This window comes from Notamacropus eugenii, chromosome 3 (assembly GCF_028372415.1).
Source record: "Notamacropus eugenii isolate mMacEug1 chromosome 3, mMacEug1.pri_v2, whole genome shotgun sequence".
Classification (NCBI taxonomy): Eukaryota; Metazoa; Chordata; class Mammalia; order Diprotodontia; family Macropodidae; genus Notamacropus; species Notamacropus eugenii.
In genome coordinates this window covers 378,213,750-378,229,171 of record NC_092874.1, presented here as the reverse complement: position 1 = coordinate 378,229,171, position 15,422 = coordinate 378,213,750, and the positions used below count along the sequence as shown (strand labels likewise).

The 15,422-nt window shown below is 43.9% G+C and overlaps 1 protein-coding gene across 1 annotated transcript; it reads right to left on the bottom strand.

Moving 5' to 3' along the window:
- Positions 1 to 2,841: 2,841 nt before the first annotated feature.
- DCTPP1 (dCTP pyrophosphatase 1) lies at positions 2,842 to 6,750 on the bottom strand. The gene is made up of 3 exons (XM_072597600.1): positions 6,497 to 6,750; positions 5,384 to 5,494; positions 2,842 to 3,447 (listed from the first exon to the last, which is right to left on the bottom strand). The coding sequence occupies exons 1-3, from the start codon at positions 6,604 to 6,606 to the stop codon at positions 3,132 to 3,134; spliced, it is 537 nt and encodes a 178-aa protein (XP_072453701.1). The 5' UTR covers positions 6,607 to 6,750; the 3' UTR covers positions 2,842 to 3,131.
- Positions 6,751 to 15,422: the final 8,672 nt, after the last annotated feature.

Below are 15,422 nucleotides of genomic sequence, written 5' to 3'. Positions count from 1 at the left end.
GGTCATTCATACATCTAGGCTGTGTCCTGGAGCTGAATTTGAACCTGAGTCTTCCAGTATCTTATCCACTGTAGTAGCTGGCTGACTGGGTAGTTCAGTTCTGGTCATTAGGTAAGCTGATACTATGTGCAAGCCTGGTTTTAGTCCTGAAGGAGTTAAAAGAATCGAGTAAGATACAGGTTGGGGAAGCTAGGTGGTGCAGGCCTGCAGTCAGGAAAACTCTTTTTCCTGAGTTCAGATGTGGCCTCAGAAACTTGCTAGCTGTGTGACCCTGGGCAAGTCACTTAACCCTGTCTGCCTGTTTTCTCATCTGTAAAACAAGTTGGAGAAGGAACTGGCAAACCACTCCAGTATCTTTGTCAGCAAAACCCAGGATGGGGTCAGGAAGTTGGACACAACTGAAACTACTGAACAACAACAAAGAGATCCTGTAGTTGAAAAATTTGCCATCTAAAAAGGGGAAGGGGCATATATAGGGATAACTGAAAAGGGAGACAGAGAGGAGGGGAAGGCTTCATGGAGGAGGTCTTAGGACTCAGGACTTGAAGGGAAAGGAAAAGGAGAGCCAAGACAGGCATTCCTACAGTGCTATAAAGGTTACAAAATATTTAATATTCATGTTTTCTTTTGAGTCTCATGACAATCATGAAGTAAAGGCCCCATTTTATAGGTGAACATCCAGGTGGTAAAATGGAAGAACCAGGATGTAAATTTTCTTGACTCTTGGGATCACAGATCTAGAGCTTTAGATTTATTGAAATTTAGAATGAGCTGGAAATGTCCTCAGAGGTATCTAGTTCAACACTCTCCTTCTACAGACTAGGTGACTGAAACCCCAGGAAAAAATTACTTGGTTGATATCACCCAGATTGATCTGGAACCCAGTTCTGAGCCCTCTGGCTCCCAATGCTGGACTGCACTGGGCCTTGCTGCCTAAGTAATAATGCCTTGGAGATAGGAGAGCATAGAACAGGAAATCGGAATAATGAAAAGAATGTCTGGTAGAGTTAAGGAAAGGAGATAGGGAGGGAAGGGGGGGTGCCACCTCTGCCTAATTCCAGTCCTCTGTTCCCTGTGAGAAGTCTTCTCTAGTTTCTCCCCTCCCTCCCTCTGCTGTGGTCACTAAAGAAATGGGGCCCTGCTGGTGACTTTCTCTAGCCTCCTTCCTTGGCTCAGACACAATAACCTACAAACAGCCTGGTTCCCTTGTGAGATGCAGTCTTGGCTGTCCTCTCTATTCCAGGCCTTGCCCTTTCCCCCTGTGAAGCTGCTGGACTTGGAATGAGTTCCGTTTTTGGAAGAAGTGATTGAGTGCCCTGAGCCAAGCCATGTTCTACGTCCAGCAGAATCCTGAACTGAAAAAGCACTTGCCCAGAGGGCCCCTAGGCAAGTTAAATCTCCCCCCTCTGGATTTAACTAGAGCTTTTAGTTCTTTACTGTTTTGCAGTTTACAAAGCATTTTCTATACTACCTGGGGAAGCACAGCACAGGAACTAGAATCCCCAGGTTTTACAGCAACCTAGAGGTAAGGTGACCTGCCTGCTTATTAAGCTGAAAATAAGTGGGACCTCAAATCCAAGTGTGCTGACTATAAGCTCTGTGCTCTTTCACAAAACAAACATTTACTACTTACGTGGCAGGTGATAGGAAATATGATAAGAAAAAATGCAAATCCCTGTCCTCAAGAACTTGCATTTTATCAGGGAAATAACACTTGTAAATGTACAAAGTAAACACACCACTATGCCATGATGTCATTCTTTCAAGCTTTCAGATTGCTGGAAAAATTTAAGGGCCACACAGCTGTCAGCAGAAGCAATCTATTTAAAAAAGCTAATTAAGCCTCAAGGCCTCACCTCTCCCAAGTATGGTCTGCCATCAGTAATGGACCCAGATGAGTCTTGGGACTCCAAGGAGAGATCTTCTATACTCCCTCCACTATCAATGGATCAGTCAACATTTATTAAGTACCTACGGTGTGCCAGGTACTGCCCAAAAGGAGCCCACAATCTGATGGGGGAGACAACATGCAAGCAAATACATGCAAAGTGTTTGTGTGTCCTTCTTTGCCAAAGACCATGCCATCAGAGAAATGATGACATGACTTGCACTTGACTTTGAGTCAGGGAGGGCTGTGCAGGTCACCAGCCTCACTTCTCCTCCAGAGCCATCTGAATCCAGTGACCAGATATTCATCAGGATGACTGGAGATGACCCAGGATGAGGCAATTGGGGTTAAGTGACTTGCCCAAGGTCACACAGCTAGTGAGTGGCAAGTGTCTGAGGTGAGATCTGAACTCGGGTCCTCCTGACTCCTGCACTGGTGCTCTACCCACTGCACCACCTAGCTGCTCCCAGGGAGCCATCTATGTTTATTGAGTAAGGGAGGCTGATTCTACGACTCAGCTACCATTCAGGCTCCAGGAACAATGGGATTCAGAGGACCAGTGCTGTCCAAGAAGCCCTTGTGTTCTTAGACTACCAAAAATTAGCTGTGTGACCTTAGGCAAGTCACCTCTCTGGCCTTAGGGCAGATGAGCCCTTTCCTCATCTGTCAAATGAAAAGGGTACCTATCCCATCTCCCTCACAAGTATTTTAGGAAGCAAATGTAATCTATTTGACCCAGAGATCATCCAGTTCAATTCTTTCCTTTTAGAGATAATGATACTCCAAAACTGACTTGTCCAAGCTCACGAAGTACTTTAGAGGTCCTATAGACCTATGGCTCTCTCTACCAGTCTTAGAAACAGCCCTCCCCGCCACTATGTAAGAAAAGTTCCTTTTCTCCCTTGGTCATACCTCTCTCCCCCTCCCCATCCAAGTTAACAGCAAAGAATCGCTTCATCCCAAACCGTTTTATTAAAGGAAAAAAATGATAATCTGAGACGGACTGCCTCCATTTATGTATCCCAGCCCTACCTCTTCTAGTAGGATTTAGGAAGGTGGAGGAAGCTTGCATTTCTAGGATCTAGTAACACAACTAAAGGAGGATTTGAGAAGGCTTTTGTGTCCCTGTTCTCCCCGTGGGATCCCGTTCCAGGTTGTCCCTTGTCAGCATTGCTGGAGTCAGTCCCATGAATTCCAGCTCCTGTCCAGGCCCACACTCCCATCCCTGGCCCACAGGTCCTGTTTAGTTAGTGCCCTCCGCTACCCTAGAGACAGGTGCACATTCTGTGGCTTCTGGTGTGTGGCCAAGGCTCTCGGCCTTTGGGATGTCTTCATGAGGTAATTCCGTGTACTTGCAGGAAGAACCTCGAGCCAGGTGGACTGGGTAGTGGCGCCGGTTGGTCTCCATCTTGGCCAGCACAGCCTGTGGCAAATCGATGTGGCATCGTGATGCCAGGGCTACCAGGTAGATGAGGACATCACTCAGCTCCTCCCCTAACGCCCCTCGTTCTGCTTCTGACCAGGAGAGAGGACCAGGCCCACCATCAGGCTTCCACTGACTGAGGGGAAGACCAGACAGACAGACATGGAGACAGGTGTTAGTACTGGGCTTTGGCTAGGCACCCAAGTCCAAGCACCCACAACTGCAGCCTCACCCTCTGCCTCTTTGAATGGCTCCTAACCATAAATCCACTACCTAAGCACCAGGCCCTGCTCTCTCTATCTAGTGAGTCTGATGTTCAGGGCAGTCCCATCCCAAACTGAGTTTTTCCTTTTCCCCAAAACAGCCCTCTGACGCAGACTTGAAACCATAGTCTTTTTAATTAAATTTTACTTTATTTTCAAATGAAGATGCAATCTCTCACATTCCCCCACCCCACTGAGAAAGCAACAGACAGACACAGACACACACACACAAAACTGCTATAAATGCACAGTCAAGCAAAAAGAAGTTCCTGCATTGACCTTGTCCAAAAAATGTATCATTCTTCATTTGGAATTCATTATCTCTTTATCAGGACGTCGGTGGCAAGTTTCATTATGAGTCCTCCAAAAGCATGGAGTCAAACTCAAAGAGAAACAAGTCACCTAAACCAAAGGACCCCTGTATGTTATACACTGACTTAGAAATTAATTATTGTACTATTACACAGTGTATTATATTACCTATTACACATGTTAATTATCTATGTTCTGTTATAGGTTTAATTTGTTAAATATTTCCCAATTACATTTTAATCTGGTTCAGACTGCCACAATTGCTACCTCTGCTCTAGAACTATGGCCGTTCAAAATTCCCAAGTCTTTGAAGACTTCCTCATTCATCTTTTAACACCTTCCTCTCCCTTACCTTCCACAATGAGCCTCTTAAGTTCTGTCCATTCTGTTTCTGAAATATCTTTAGCATCCACCCATTCCCTCCCTCCCTAGGCCATCCCACCTTAAGCCTTTGTCACACCTCTTGCCTGGACTACTATAATATTGTAACTGGTCTCCCTTTCTCCTGGCTCTTCCTCTTTCTAAATGCATCCTTCTTTCCATCACTGAAGTAATTTCCTAATGCACAGGTCTAATGACCGCCTTTAGTGGCTCTGAGCAAAATCCTTAGCCTGGCAAGCAAGACTCTTTATCGCTCCATGACATGGCCCTGTACTCCTTTTCAAGCTTTATTTTCTATTAATTTCCTTTACTTTCTCTTCAGTCATATTGGACAGTTGCTATTATTATCACACACCTCATTATTTCCTGCCTTTACTTATGCTATTAGCATTTGGGGTCCTACCTACCCCCATCATTTGCACCTAGCAAAATCCTACCCATTCATCTTTCTAGGCTCAGCTCAAATGCCACCTAGGAAGCCAGGAATGCTCTTTACCTCCTCAAAAATCTTTGCCAAGAAAATCCCTCAAACTTCCTTGGCTCACAGGACTTTGTACCTCTCCTATGCTCTTATCAAATTCTGCCTTATATTTTCATTAAATATTTCCCAACTAAATGTAAGAAAAATTTAACATGCTTTTTAAAAAAATTTTGAGTTCCAAATTCTCTCTCCCAATTCTCCCCCTTTTGAGAAGGCAAGCCATTTGATAGTAATTCTACATATGAAGTTATGTAAAACATGCCTCCACATTAGCCATGTTGCAAAAGAAAACATATGTCCAAAAAAAGGGGAGAAAAATAAAGAAAGTAAAAAAGTATGCTCCATTCTGTATTCAGAGTTGATCCGTTCTCTCTCTGATGGTAGACAGCATTTTATTACATATATTTGATTCATTCTCCCTACTAGATTGTAAACCTTTAAGGGCATGGCCTATGCCTTGTCAGTCTTTACATACCCCACTGCACCACCGTGCAAAGATAAAAACTCACAGATTAATCCAGTACCAGCATCCCAACAGAGCAGGTGATGCCAAGGTGGAAAGGGAAGATAGGAAGGACCCAGTGCATCCCTTCTTCCCCACCTGTCCCAATCCCTATGCCATTCCCGTTACTCACAAGAGCTCTGCCAGCTCTCCCACTTCCCCAACGAGGGCCAGGAGGAGGTTCCGAGGTTTATGAAACTGGTCCCAGTCTCGTTCGGCTGCAAACTCTGTCTGGAGGCGACGGCTATAGGGGAGAAAGAAGGGGAAGGGGTAGGAGAGGCAAAGACTAGGTCGGAAGAAGGGCCAGCCCTGCAGCAAGAACTAACTGTCAGAACTGAGAGGGATGTTAAATGAGAATTTATTACAAACCCCTCATTTTACAGAGGGGTAAACTGAGGCCAGGAAAGTAGGTGGTGTCCTCCACCAGGCCTGGAGTCAGAAAGACTCATCTTCCTGAGTTCAGATCCAAGTCTCGGACATGTGCTAGCTGTGTGACCCTGGGCAAGTCACTTCACCCTGTCTGCCTCAGTTTCCTCATCTGTCAAACGAGCTGGGGAAGGAAGTGGCAAAGCATGCCAGTGTCTTTGCCAGGAAAACCCCAGACGGGGTCAGGAGAATCGGAAGTGACCGAACCCCCGCCACGAGCGGTCCACTAGGGGCTCCCTCTTGGGGGATCACCACGCCCACTTTACAGATGGGGAAACTGAGGCTCCGGGCACTTAGCAAAAGGAGCTGAAGTTCACGAAGCCCCCTTCGCCATCGTCACCGTCGCTCCCACGTACCCTGCACCGGGGCCTCACAGGGCCCGGCGCGGGGGGCGTCAGGCGGGCGCCCCATCTCTCTCACGGCTCCCCCCCTCCCAGGCCAGCGCTTAACGAGCCGGGGCCCGGGGCAGACATCGGCGCCTGTGCCAGCCCGAGTTTTGTCATCTGGTTTTGTGCACGCGAAGCGCCAGGACAGACAGGTTCGAGTCCCCCGGCTGGGTGACCCTGGGCAAGTCACTTAACCCCTGGGGCTGGCCGCTGCGGAGGCGGTGCTGACCTGTACTGGTGGAGGGTGTTTCCTCACCTGGGAGCTGCTAATACTAACACCGAAATAATCGGAATCTGGGCTTTCTCCAGCGGGCAGGGCACTGCGGGCTGGCAGGAGGCCTCGGGCTCCTCAGGGCCCCCCTCCCCGCCATCTTGCCCCATGGGGTGGGCAGCATCCCCGACTAAGGAGAGGAGGAGCGGGGCCCGCATCTCACATGTCCTCCAGCGTGGGCTCGGGGCTGAAGCTGAATGGGGTATCGTGCCCCGCCGCCGCCGCCGCCGCTCCCGCCGCCGCCGCGCCCTCGGGGCCGCTGCCCCCCGGCATGGTGCTGCAGAGGCCCCACTCACTCCGAAGCCACGTGAAGCCGCCCGGCCCGGCCCGGCCCCTCCCCCTCTCCCGTTTTCCCGGGCTCCGGCCCCCGCGGCGCGTTCTCCCTTTACGCAGGCGCAGTCGAGAAGTCAGGCCGCAGAGAGCGGGGAGGAGGCGGGACAGGTCCTGAGAAGGAGCCAATAACGTACCTTATGTTTTCTCCCGGGCCCACACATGGACCAATCAGAGAGCCTCGCGCTCGGACTCCTGAGGCGGGGCCTAAGGTAAGGTGGGCTGGGCGTGGGCTCCCTAGAGCGAGAGCTCTTAAAGGGCCCGTTCGTTAAACCTTAGGGTCCGATCCGCCAAGGGATAAACAAGGAAAGGCGGGGGACACAGGAACTAGGGCGCAAGCGCAAAAGGCCGTAGCTGGAAAACTGGGCCAGGGCTGGCGTGTCCTCGATTGGCCACCAGATGGCGACAAGAAACATGCACCCTGGAAGGGTTCCTGAGCTCCACCGTTCAACCAGCATTTATTAAGCTTCTGCTGCGTACCCTGCGAGTGCGAGGAACGCACCTGGAAGCAGACAGCCGTGCCACTGCCCCCCTCCCCTGGTCCCCATTGGGCTGGAAGAAGGCGAGCCCTGGGAGGCCAGGGGCTGCAGCCATGCTCCCAGAATCCAGTGGGGTTGTAGTAGGCACGTGAATGCAGGCTGGTTGTCTGCGTACACACATATGTCAAGATCGTCCGAACATGTAAACACATGTAATGTGCTACATGCTTATACATGTATGTAATGTATTACATTATTTATATAGAAATGTACGTAAGATATTTCTGTATAATAGAAATATATGATCTATGTATGGAAACATTTTATGTATAAATATATACATATATGCATGTATATGTATAATATATATTATATTATATTATATGTTATTATTATATTATATATTATAATATATATAATTATACATAATATATATGTATAAATCAATATATTCATACATAAAGTATGTTACATAAATAGTACATATAATATGTTATATATAAATATATTTATACCTAAAGTATGTTACATAAATATGCATTTATACAAATATATGATGTACATTTATATATAATGTATGCACAGCACTGTAAATACAAATTAATTGTGGAGGGGGGAGGGCATTAACCACTGGGAGGATGGGGAAAAGCCTATACAAACTGGCACTTGAATTGAGATTGGAAACCTTATGTGTGTGTGTATACATACATACATACATATATATACATATGTATACATATATACATGCATATATATATGAATGATTGTGTATAATTCCAAACTGCTCTCCATAACTGCTGTAAAAGTTCATGAAGTGGTTTAGTTTGCCTTTTCCCCTCAATATACATCATTTACTGTTTTGGCCCTTGTTGTTTATGAGGTAGAAACTCGAAATTGCTTTTATTTTAATATTTCTCTAATAATGACAGAGCATTTTTAGAGGGTCAGAGATCATTTGGATGTATTCCTTTGAGGGTGGAGGCACTGCTGTTCTTCAAGTCTCCCTTGTTATCTCTGACACCTCATTCTCCCTTACCCCTATGTCTAGTCAGTTGTCATATCTTGCTATTTCTCCTTCTACATCTCTCAAATATGACCCCTTCTCTCTGCTCAATGAACCTTACTTGAGGCCCTTCTCACCTCTGCTTCAAGTCTCTCCACTAGAGTCTATACTCCATACTACTACCAGTGATTTTGCTTAGGTACAGATCTTGCCTTGTCAGGCCAGGGGCTTCCTTTTGGCTTGAGGATAAAAAGCAAACACTTCTCTTTAGCTTTTAAAGCCTTATAAGACCTGGCCTGAAATTCCTTCCAGCCTTGTTTTACACTACTCCTTTCCTGCAAACTGTGATCCAATCACCTTCTCTTTGTCCCCTCTCCATATCATTTTGTACCTTGGGTAAATCAGGAAATATTCCAGGCCTGTATTGTCCTTCAACCAACTGCTATGCTCAGAGATCCTAAAGGATGTCTGGAAGCAGAAATAGCAGATAACATCATGCTCCCCACCAATCACCCTCCAGGAACCTTCTTAAAAGCAGGAGATGTCTCTAACACACACAAGAGATAAGAATTTTCTTACACAGAAAGGAATGCCTGGTAAAACATTTCTCAAGCTGCCAGACCACCCCATAGTGGAAAACTTCAAAACCGATGTTCCAGTCTGGACACAGATTTAGAAATCCATCCTTCCCACTCCCCACTGGCTATGAATAGTTGTCTCCAGTACATGTCTTTTGGACAAGTACATGTTATGTATGGGCTTCCTTTTCCCCTTCCAAGAGCAGATACTTTGGTTAATACATAATCACTCATTTAGAGAGGCATTTCCTGCCAAATAGAGAAATTATAATGGGTAGGAGAAACAAATCAGGTCTCTTACTTTTTAAAACATTTCCTGAATTCAGAAAGTCCTCATTCCATTTGTTGTAGTGAATGGCTATAATTAAGAGAAGTAACATGAATTCACTCCAGAAAGATGACTTGGCTCTGGATCATATAAAGCTTTGAACGCCAGATGAGTCTGGAATTGAGGAGGCAATAAAAAGCAATTGAGGCTTCAGGGTCAGAACTGGGCTTTAGGAATATCATTTAGGCAGTTAGATGGCGGTGGCCTAGAGAAAGAAGACCCTAGGGGCAGGAAGACTAATTAATTAGGATGCTAGTCAGTGGTCCAGCTAAGAGAGGATGAGGGCTTGAACTAAAAAGTGACTGGGTGAGTTTAGAGAAAGGGACAGATTGGAAGGATGTGTTTGGAGGTAGAATTGACAAGACTTGGAAACTGATGGGCTACAGGCATGGGAGAGGGATGATGGAGTCATTTAGTCAAAAGTCAAAAATCACTCTAAGATAACTACTAAGTCATGTAAGTCTCAATACCCTGTGCTAGTAACCTACAACATTAGCCCTGGGAGGGGCCTTTGGGAACCATATGATCCAACAACTACTTTATAGAGGAGGTTCCTCAGACCTTCCTAGAGGAGTTAGTGGCCCAGTATCCTGGGCTCCTGAGTCCCACCCTGTGGTTCTTTTCACTGCATTATCTTTCCATAAAATCTGTTCTAGCTTCTCAGGACTTCTTGCTTCCAAGAAAGTTTGGTAGTGAAACTCCCTGGAGAGACAGGGACTGGGGAAATGGAAAGCCTATGAGTCCAGACCTCTCATTTTACAGATGAGGAAACTGAGGCACAAGAGACTAAGTGATTCCCCCAGGGTCACAGAGGTAGTAAGCATCTAAGGTAGGAGCCGAACCCAGATCTTTCTGCATCTAAGTTCAGCCTATTCCATGTTGCTTCTCACAGAGTCAATATGTACCAAAGATGAGATCTGAACATAGATTTTCCTGATTCAGGGGTTCTTTCTATTAAATCATGTTAATATTCCATAGCATTTACATGGGTAAGTAAATAGAAGGTAATTTGAGGGATAGAGAAGTCTTTGAGGAATAGATAAAACCCAAGCTGAACCTTAAAGGAAGATTAAAAAAAAACAACAAAACAGAAACTAAGATAAAGAAGAAGTGAGTTCCAGTCACGAGAAACATAGATTTAGGAAAGGAAATGTCAAGTTCAGGGAACAAGTCATAGTCTAGTCTGGCTGTAGCAAAGAGTCTATGCAAGGGAATAATATGAAATAAAGTTGGAAGGATAGGTTTACTCTAACCAATAAATATTTATTAAGCATCTAAGGTAAATCAGGTTATAGAAGGCCTTAATTACCATAGTCAGGGATTGTTATTTGTCTTATAGCAATTGGGAACCATTGAAGGTCTTTGAGAAGAATTAGAGAGAGAAGGAAGAATAGGGAGACCAGTTAGGAGGTTATTACAATAGTCTAGACAGGAGGTAACTGGCCTAAAGTAGGATGAATGAAGAAAAGGGAATAGATGGAAAAGATGTCATAGAGGCCAATGGAAGATAATAGATGGGACTTGGTAACTGATTAGATATGGGGATGAGGAAGAGGGAAGACACTGAGGTTATAAACCTAAGTGTCAGGGTGGATAGTGGTATCTTGGACAGAAGTAAGGAAGTTTATGGGATGGAGGATGCTAAGTTTGGGTAGCTGAAGGAAATCCAGGTAGAGAAGTTGCATGTGTGTGTCAGAAACAGGAACTGCAATCATTTTTTAGCATTTTGGCAGACCAATATTGTAGGGATCTCCCTCTCCAACCATCTGATGGCCCAATAATAGAAAGTCTCCAACCACTATTGAAGGAGTATATAAAGTAATAAGCTGTGCAAGGACATAGCAAAATTGGATGGTCTGATCCAATGTTATAACAGTTGCTTGTTGTACTTGGATAGGAGACACCTGCAGTCTGCTCTATATGGTTATCTCGAATCTTCAGCTTTGTCTAAAAGGTCCTATTTCCCAATTGTAAAAATGCTCCTGCCCTTGAACAGGGAATGTCTTCTCATTCTGATAACAAACTGCCAGCTGCTTGACAAATATTCCTCCAGAAGTCCTCCTTTTCTCCCTTGAATGATTCCCCTTTTTTTCCCCTTCCCTTTCCAGTAGAAAGGTATTCTTTATCTATCCTAAACTGCCGCACAATACTGCTGATTAGTTGTGTACTTTAACCCAGACTGAAAAGTATCCAAATTCAGTCTGTGTCCCTGTGAACTTGAAGCTGCTAAAAGCAGTGTTCTTAGTATGCTAATATACTTCCTTGCTTTCAGTTTGGCCTCCTATCAGACCCACAGTTTTCAGACTTCTGCTCAGGGGTATAACCTTCCCAAGAGATCCCATTCCTCTCTGTCAGGGTCCAGCAGGTAACTGAAGTGGCACTAGGTTTCAGAAGAGAGATTTGGGTTGAGTATGTACATTTGGGAGTCATCCACCTAAGACTGAATCCATGGAAACATATAATATCACCAATGAGTGTAGAAAGAAAATAGAAGAGGACAAATGGGACAGGTAAGGGGCAGGAAAGAAAAACACCCAAAGAGACTTTAGTCAGACAGGTCTGACAGATAAGACTAGGTCCAAAAGAAAGCAGGATTACAGAAGCCAAGAAAGGTGTTTATTAAATGTTTGCTGAATAAATGAATGAACGAATGAATGTCAAGATTGACTACCTGAAGCTCCCTCCAGTCCTCTGTGGCTCTAAGTCCTTTGTATTTCCCCATTATTCTTTCTCTTACCTTTTCTCCATCTGTCTCAAGCTATCTCAAACTGGCTGCTCACCTTATCAAAGGCTGATGGCTGATGGGATCTTGAGTCTTCCATCCTTCCTGCCTTGCCACTCCCAACAAAATAAATGAGATAAAACTCTAGACATTTTCTCAGGGCTGATCAGCAGAACCACTATCTTGAGTTCTTTCTATCAAAGAATTTGTCTGTCACTCAGTCCTTAAAGTTCTGGACTAAGTCTCATTTTAAGGAAAGCTGGTCAAGAGAGAGCACAGAATAACAATTGGAAGGTTTTCCACTCCCTCCTTTTACAGATGACAAAACTGAGCCCCAGAGAGGTTAAGTAACTAAGGTCACACCATAAGTAGTGGAAGCAGGATTTGAACTCTGGTCCCAGGACTCCACATTTGGCATTCCAGCAGCATGGAGTGGTGGGGAAAGCTTATATTTGGAGTCTAGGCCTCAGAGTTAAAATCCCAGTTCTTCTACTCCCTAGAATAGATGACTTTGGAAAATCACAACCTCTTTGGGGTTCTATTTCCTTCTCTGTAAATGACAGGATTAGGTTAGATGATCTCAGAGATCTCCTTTAGACCTAAATCTTTGCTGCCATGATACTGGTTCTCCCAATATTAAAAAAAAAAAAGGAAAAAATAGATACTGTGGGGTATATACAAGCTTTGCTCTGCCACTGTTTTTTGGGTTTTTTTCAATGCAAGACAGAAGCCTGGGTCAAGAGTCAGAAAAAGTGACTTTCAGTTTTGACTGCTACTTACTGGCTTGTGCATATGACAGTAGGTGAATTACAGCAGTTTCTTAGCTTCAGTTTCTTTATGTGTAAATTAGACGTAAATAATATTTGTATTTCACAACCTTGGAAGATACAAATTATATATACATATACATATACCTATACATATACACATACACATACTTATAAATATACACATACATATACATATATATATATATCTCTTTGTAATCCGCTGAATCTGTCATTGTTTTTCTTTCTAGTGCTGTTTGGAGTTCTCTCTCAGGGCTTCTGCTCTGTCAGTCAATTACGTTCTCACGACTCTGAATTCACACCTACAGGCAGGAAGTCTAGTAGAAATGTGAGAAACAAGACTTATCTCAGATGAGTCACTTCTTCCCCTGTTGTCTCAAATTGGTGCCCAAGTAAAGGGGGGAGGGAAAAGAGAAAAAGGAGCAAAAGCAGGAGATGGAAGGAGAGACAATGAGAGGGAGAATGATGGGGAAAGTAGTAAGATAGAGAGAGAGATGGGTAAGTAAGAACTAAATAGGGTAGGGAGAGATTGGAGGAGGAAGAAAGAATGAAAGGGAAAGGATGAGAAATACAGTGGCAAGGAGAGACAGATGGGGCTAAAGATATGGAGGGAGAAAGAAATTGAAAAAGGAGAAAGATAAGAGAAGACAAATGGAGAGAGATAGATAAGGGAGAAATGTATTAAAGGTGGAAAAAACAGAAATATAAAGATTGGGTGGAAAAGAGGAAAGCTAGAGACTGGTCAGATAGAAACAGATGGAGAGACAGAGAAACAGGAGGTAGAAAGTTAGAAAGGTAGAGAATAAGAGATGGGGAGAAATAGAGATGAATAAAGAGTGAAAACTATGGGGGGAGGAAAGAGGGCAGGAGTCTAGCCATGAATAATGGGAAGAAAGGGTGGGAGAAATGAAGAGACAGAGAGAAGAAATGAGGGATGGAAAGCAGGGGTAGGAGAGAGGGAGATAGAAAGAAAGATAAAGAAGAAATAGATATGTCAGGTAGCAGCATTCAGAAAACGTCTTTCATCTGGCTATGAGAGATAGGACAACCCCTGCTGGAAAGTCTTAGCAAGTTTTAGTAACTGCATAGAGTATGTCTCAGGGTTTCCAGGGAGAACCCACCATGACACCCAGAAAAATTGGAGAATAGCAACCTCCCCCCCAACTCCTTATTCCTCATTGCCTCCCTCTGGCATCATTCAGCACCCTCTTTGAGGTTCATTCCACTCCTCAGTGTTAAGGATTCTAGATCCTTCCAGTTCCTATCATTCCCCACATTGACCTCTCTTCTTTCTTAAGGAGTTTTGTAGCTGATTGCTAGCCTTCCTTTGTGCCCTGATTCCTACTCTCATGCTTGGTGACTTCAGTCTATACACCCATGTATCTTTCCTGTTCATCAGATTGAAATCTTCCATAGCCCACACTTTCACTTTGCCTCAGGCATCTATAGAGATCCTCATTCTTTATATAATGATACTTGGGGTGACCACCCACACTATAGCACCTCATATCTCTCACAGAGGAAGTATGGACACCAGCTCACTCTCTGGGTTTACTTGATCATTCTAACCTGCTCCCACACTATCAAGTCTAGGTTCCCAGAGAAGGAACACCATGTTTTTTGGTTACATTAAAATTCTCTTGGGGATATTAGGAGTAACTCTTGTCGACCTGAAAATTTGGTTAAAGAAGGTAAACAGGCCAGGGGTTATGTTAATCCATATAGTTTATTCTGTTTAAGCTAGTCTAAGTTGGGGAACTTGTACAAGAAGCCAAAATGTAAATTTTGACTGTCTGACACGAGTGACCCAGCCTCAAGTCTGTTTTAGGACAATCCCAGGATATTTGTGTCCCTCAGATTTATGGTCTTTATATGTGTTTATCTATACCATGAGAAAGGAATTTTCTTAATTGAATAAGTTGTAAATACAGTAAGATAAGAGAGTTGACAAAGTGTCAATTGAAATTATGACCCAGGATATCTGTATTTTTTTACTTTTTACCATTAACATGCCATAACATAGTATATGTTCATAAAATATTAAGATACAGAAGAAGTCCCATTATTCAAGATAGTGTCTCAGGTTAAGGATCATATCCTTAAATTGAGGAAAAATACTCTTAAGTCAGCTCCATCTGGCCTTGTTGACATAGAAAGAGGTATTCTCTGAGTTTACTTAGAGAACAAAGAGGATCTTCTTCTGATTGATTAATTCAGGCGCTGGCACTTACTAAAGTCCAAAACTGATAATAAATGATTATCACTCTGTCTTGAGATAATACATCCCCTCAGTTATAGTAGCTTTTAAACTCCAACAAATGTGTTTCTATTTACTCAAACCAGATACTCACAATGATGATACTTTTAGATCTTGAATATAACCCTTTCCTATTACTAAGTGAAAGGGAAAAGAAATAATAACATTGTAATAGGATTATGTCTCGCATGTAGTATACATGTAACAGAGTTTCTGTGGTAACATAGGTAACATAGATGGAAGGTTTAGAGAGGGCAGCTCCCCACATGGAACATGAAATGCCCCGGAGAGCCCATGCAGCCCAAGGAGAATCTATTCTCTCCCTTCATCCAAGGCTTCTGGCTTGCAAATGACAATAGTCTAATAGAAAGATATGGTTTCAGATTATAAATGTCAGATTACATTTGCTCTCTCTCATTGCTATATATTTCTCCTATATATCATCTTGAACTGGCTTAGAAACCTTCACAGGCAACTCCATCAAGATTTGGAGATCTCAAGGGGGAGTCCATTGTTCAGTTACTTCCCCATCCGGTGCCTGGCTCTAAAATGGGTGTTGGACTTCTCTACCAAATTATTCCAAACTTCCACTTATATTACCCAA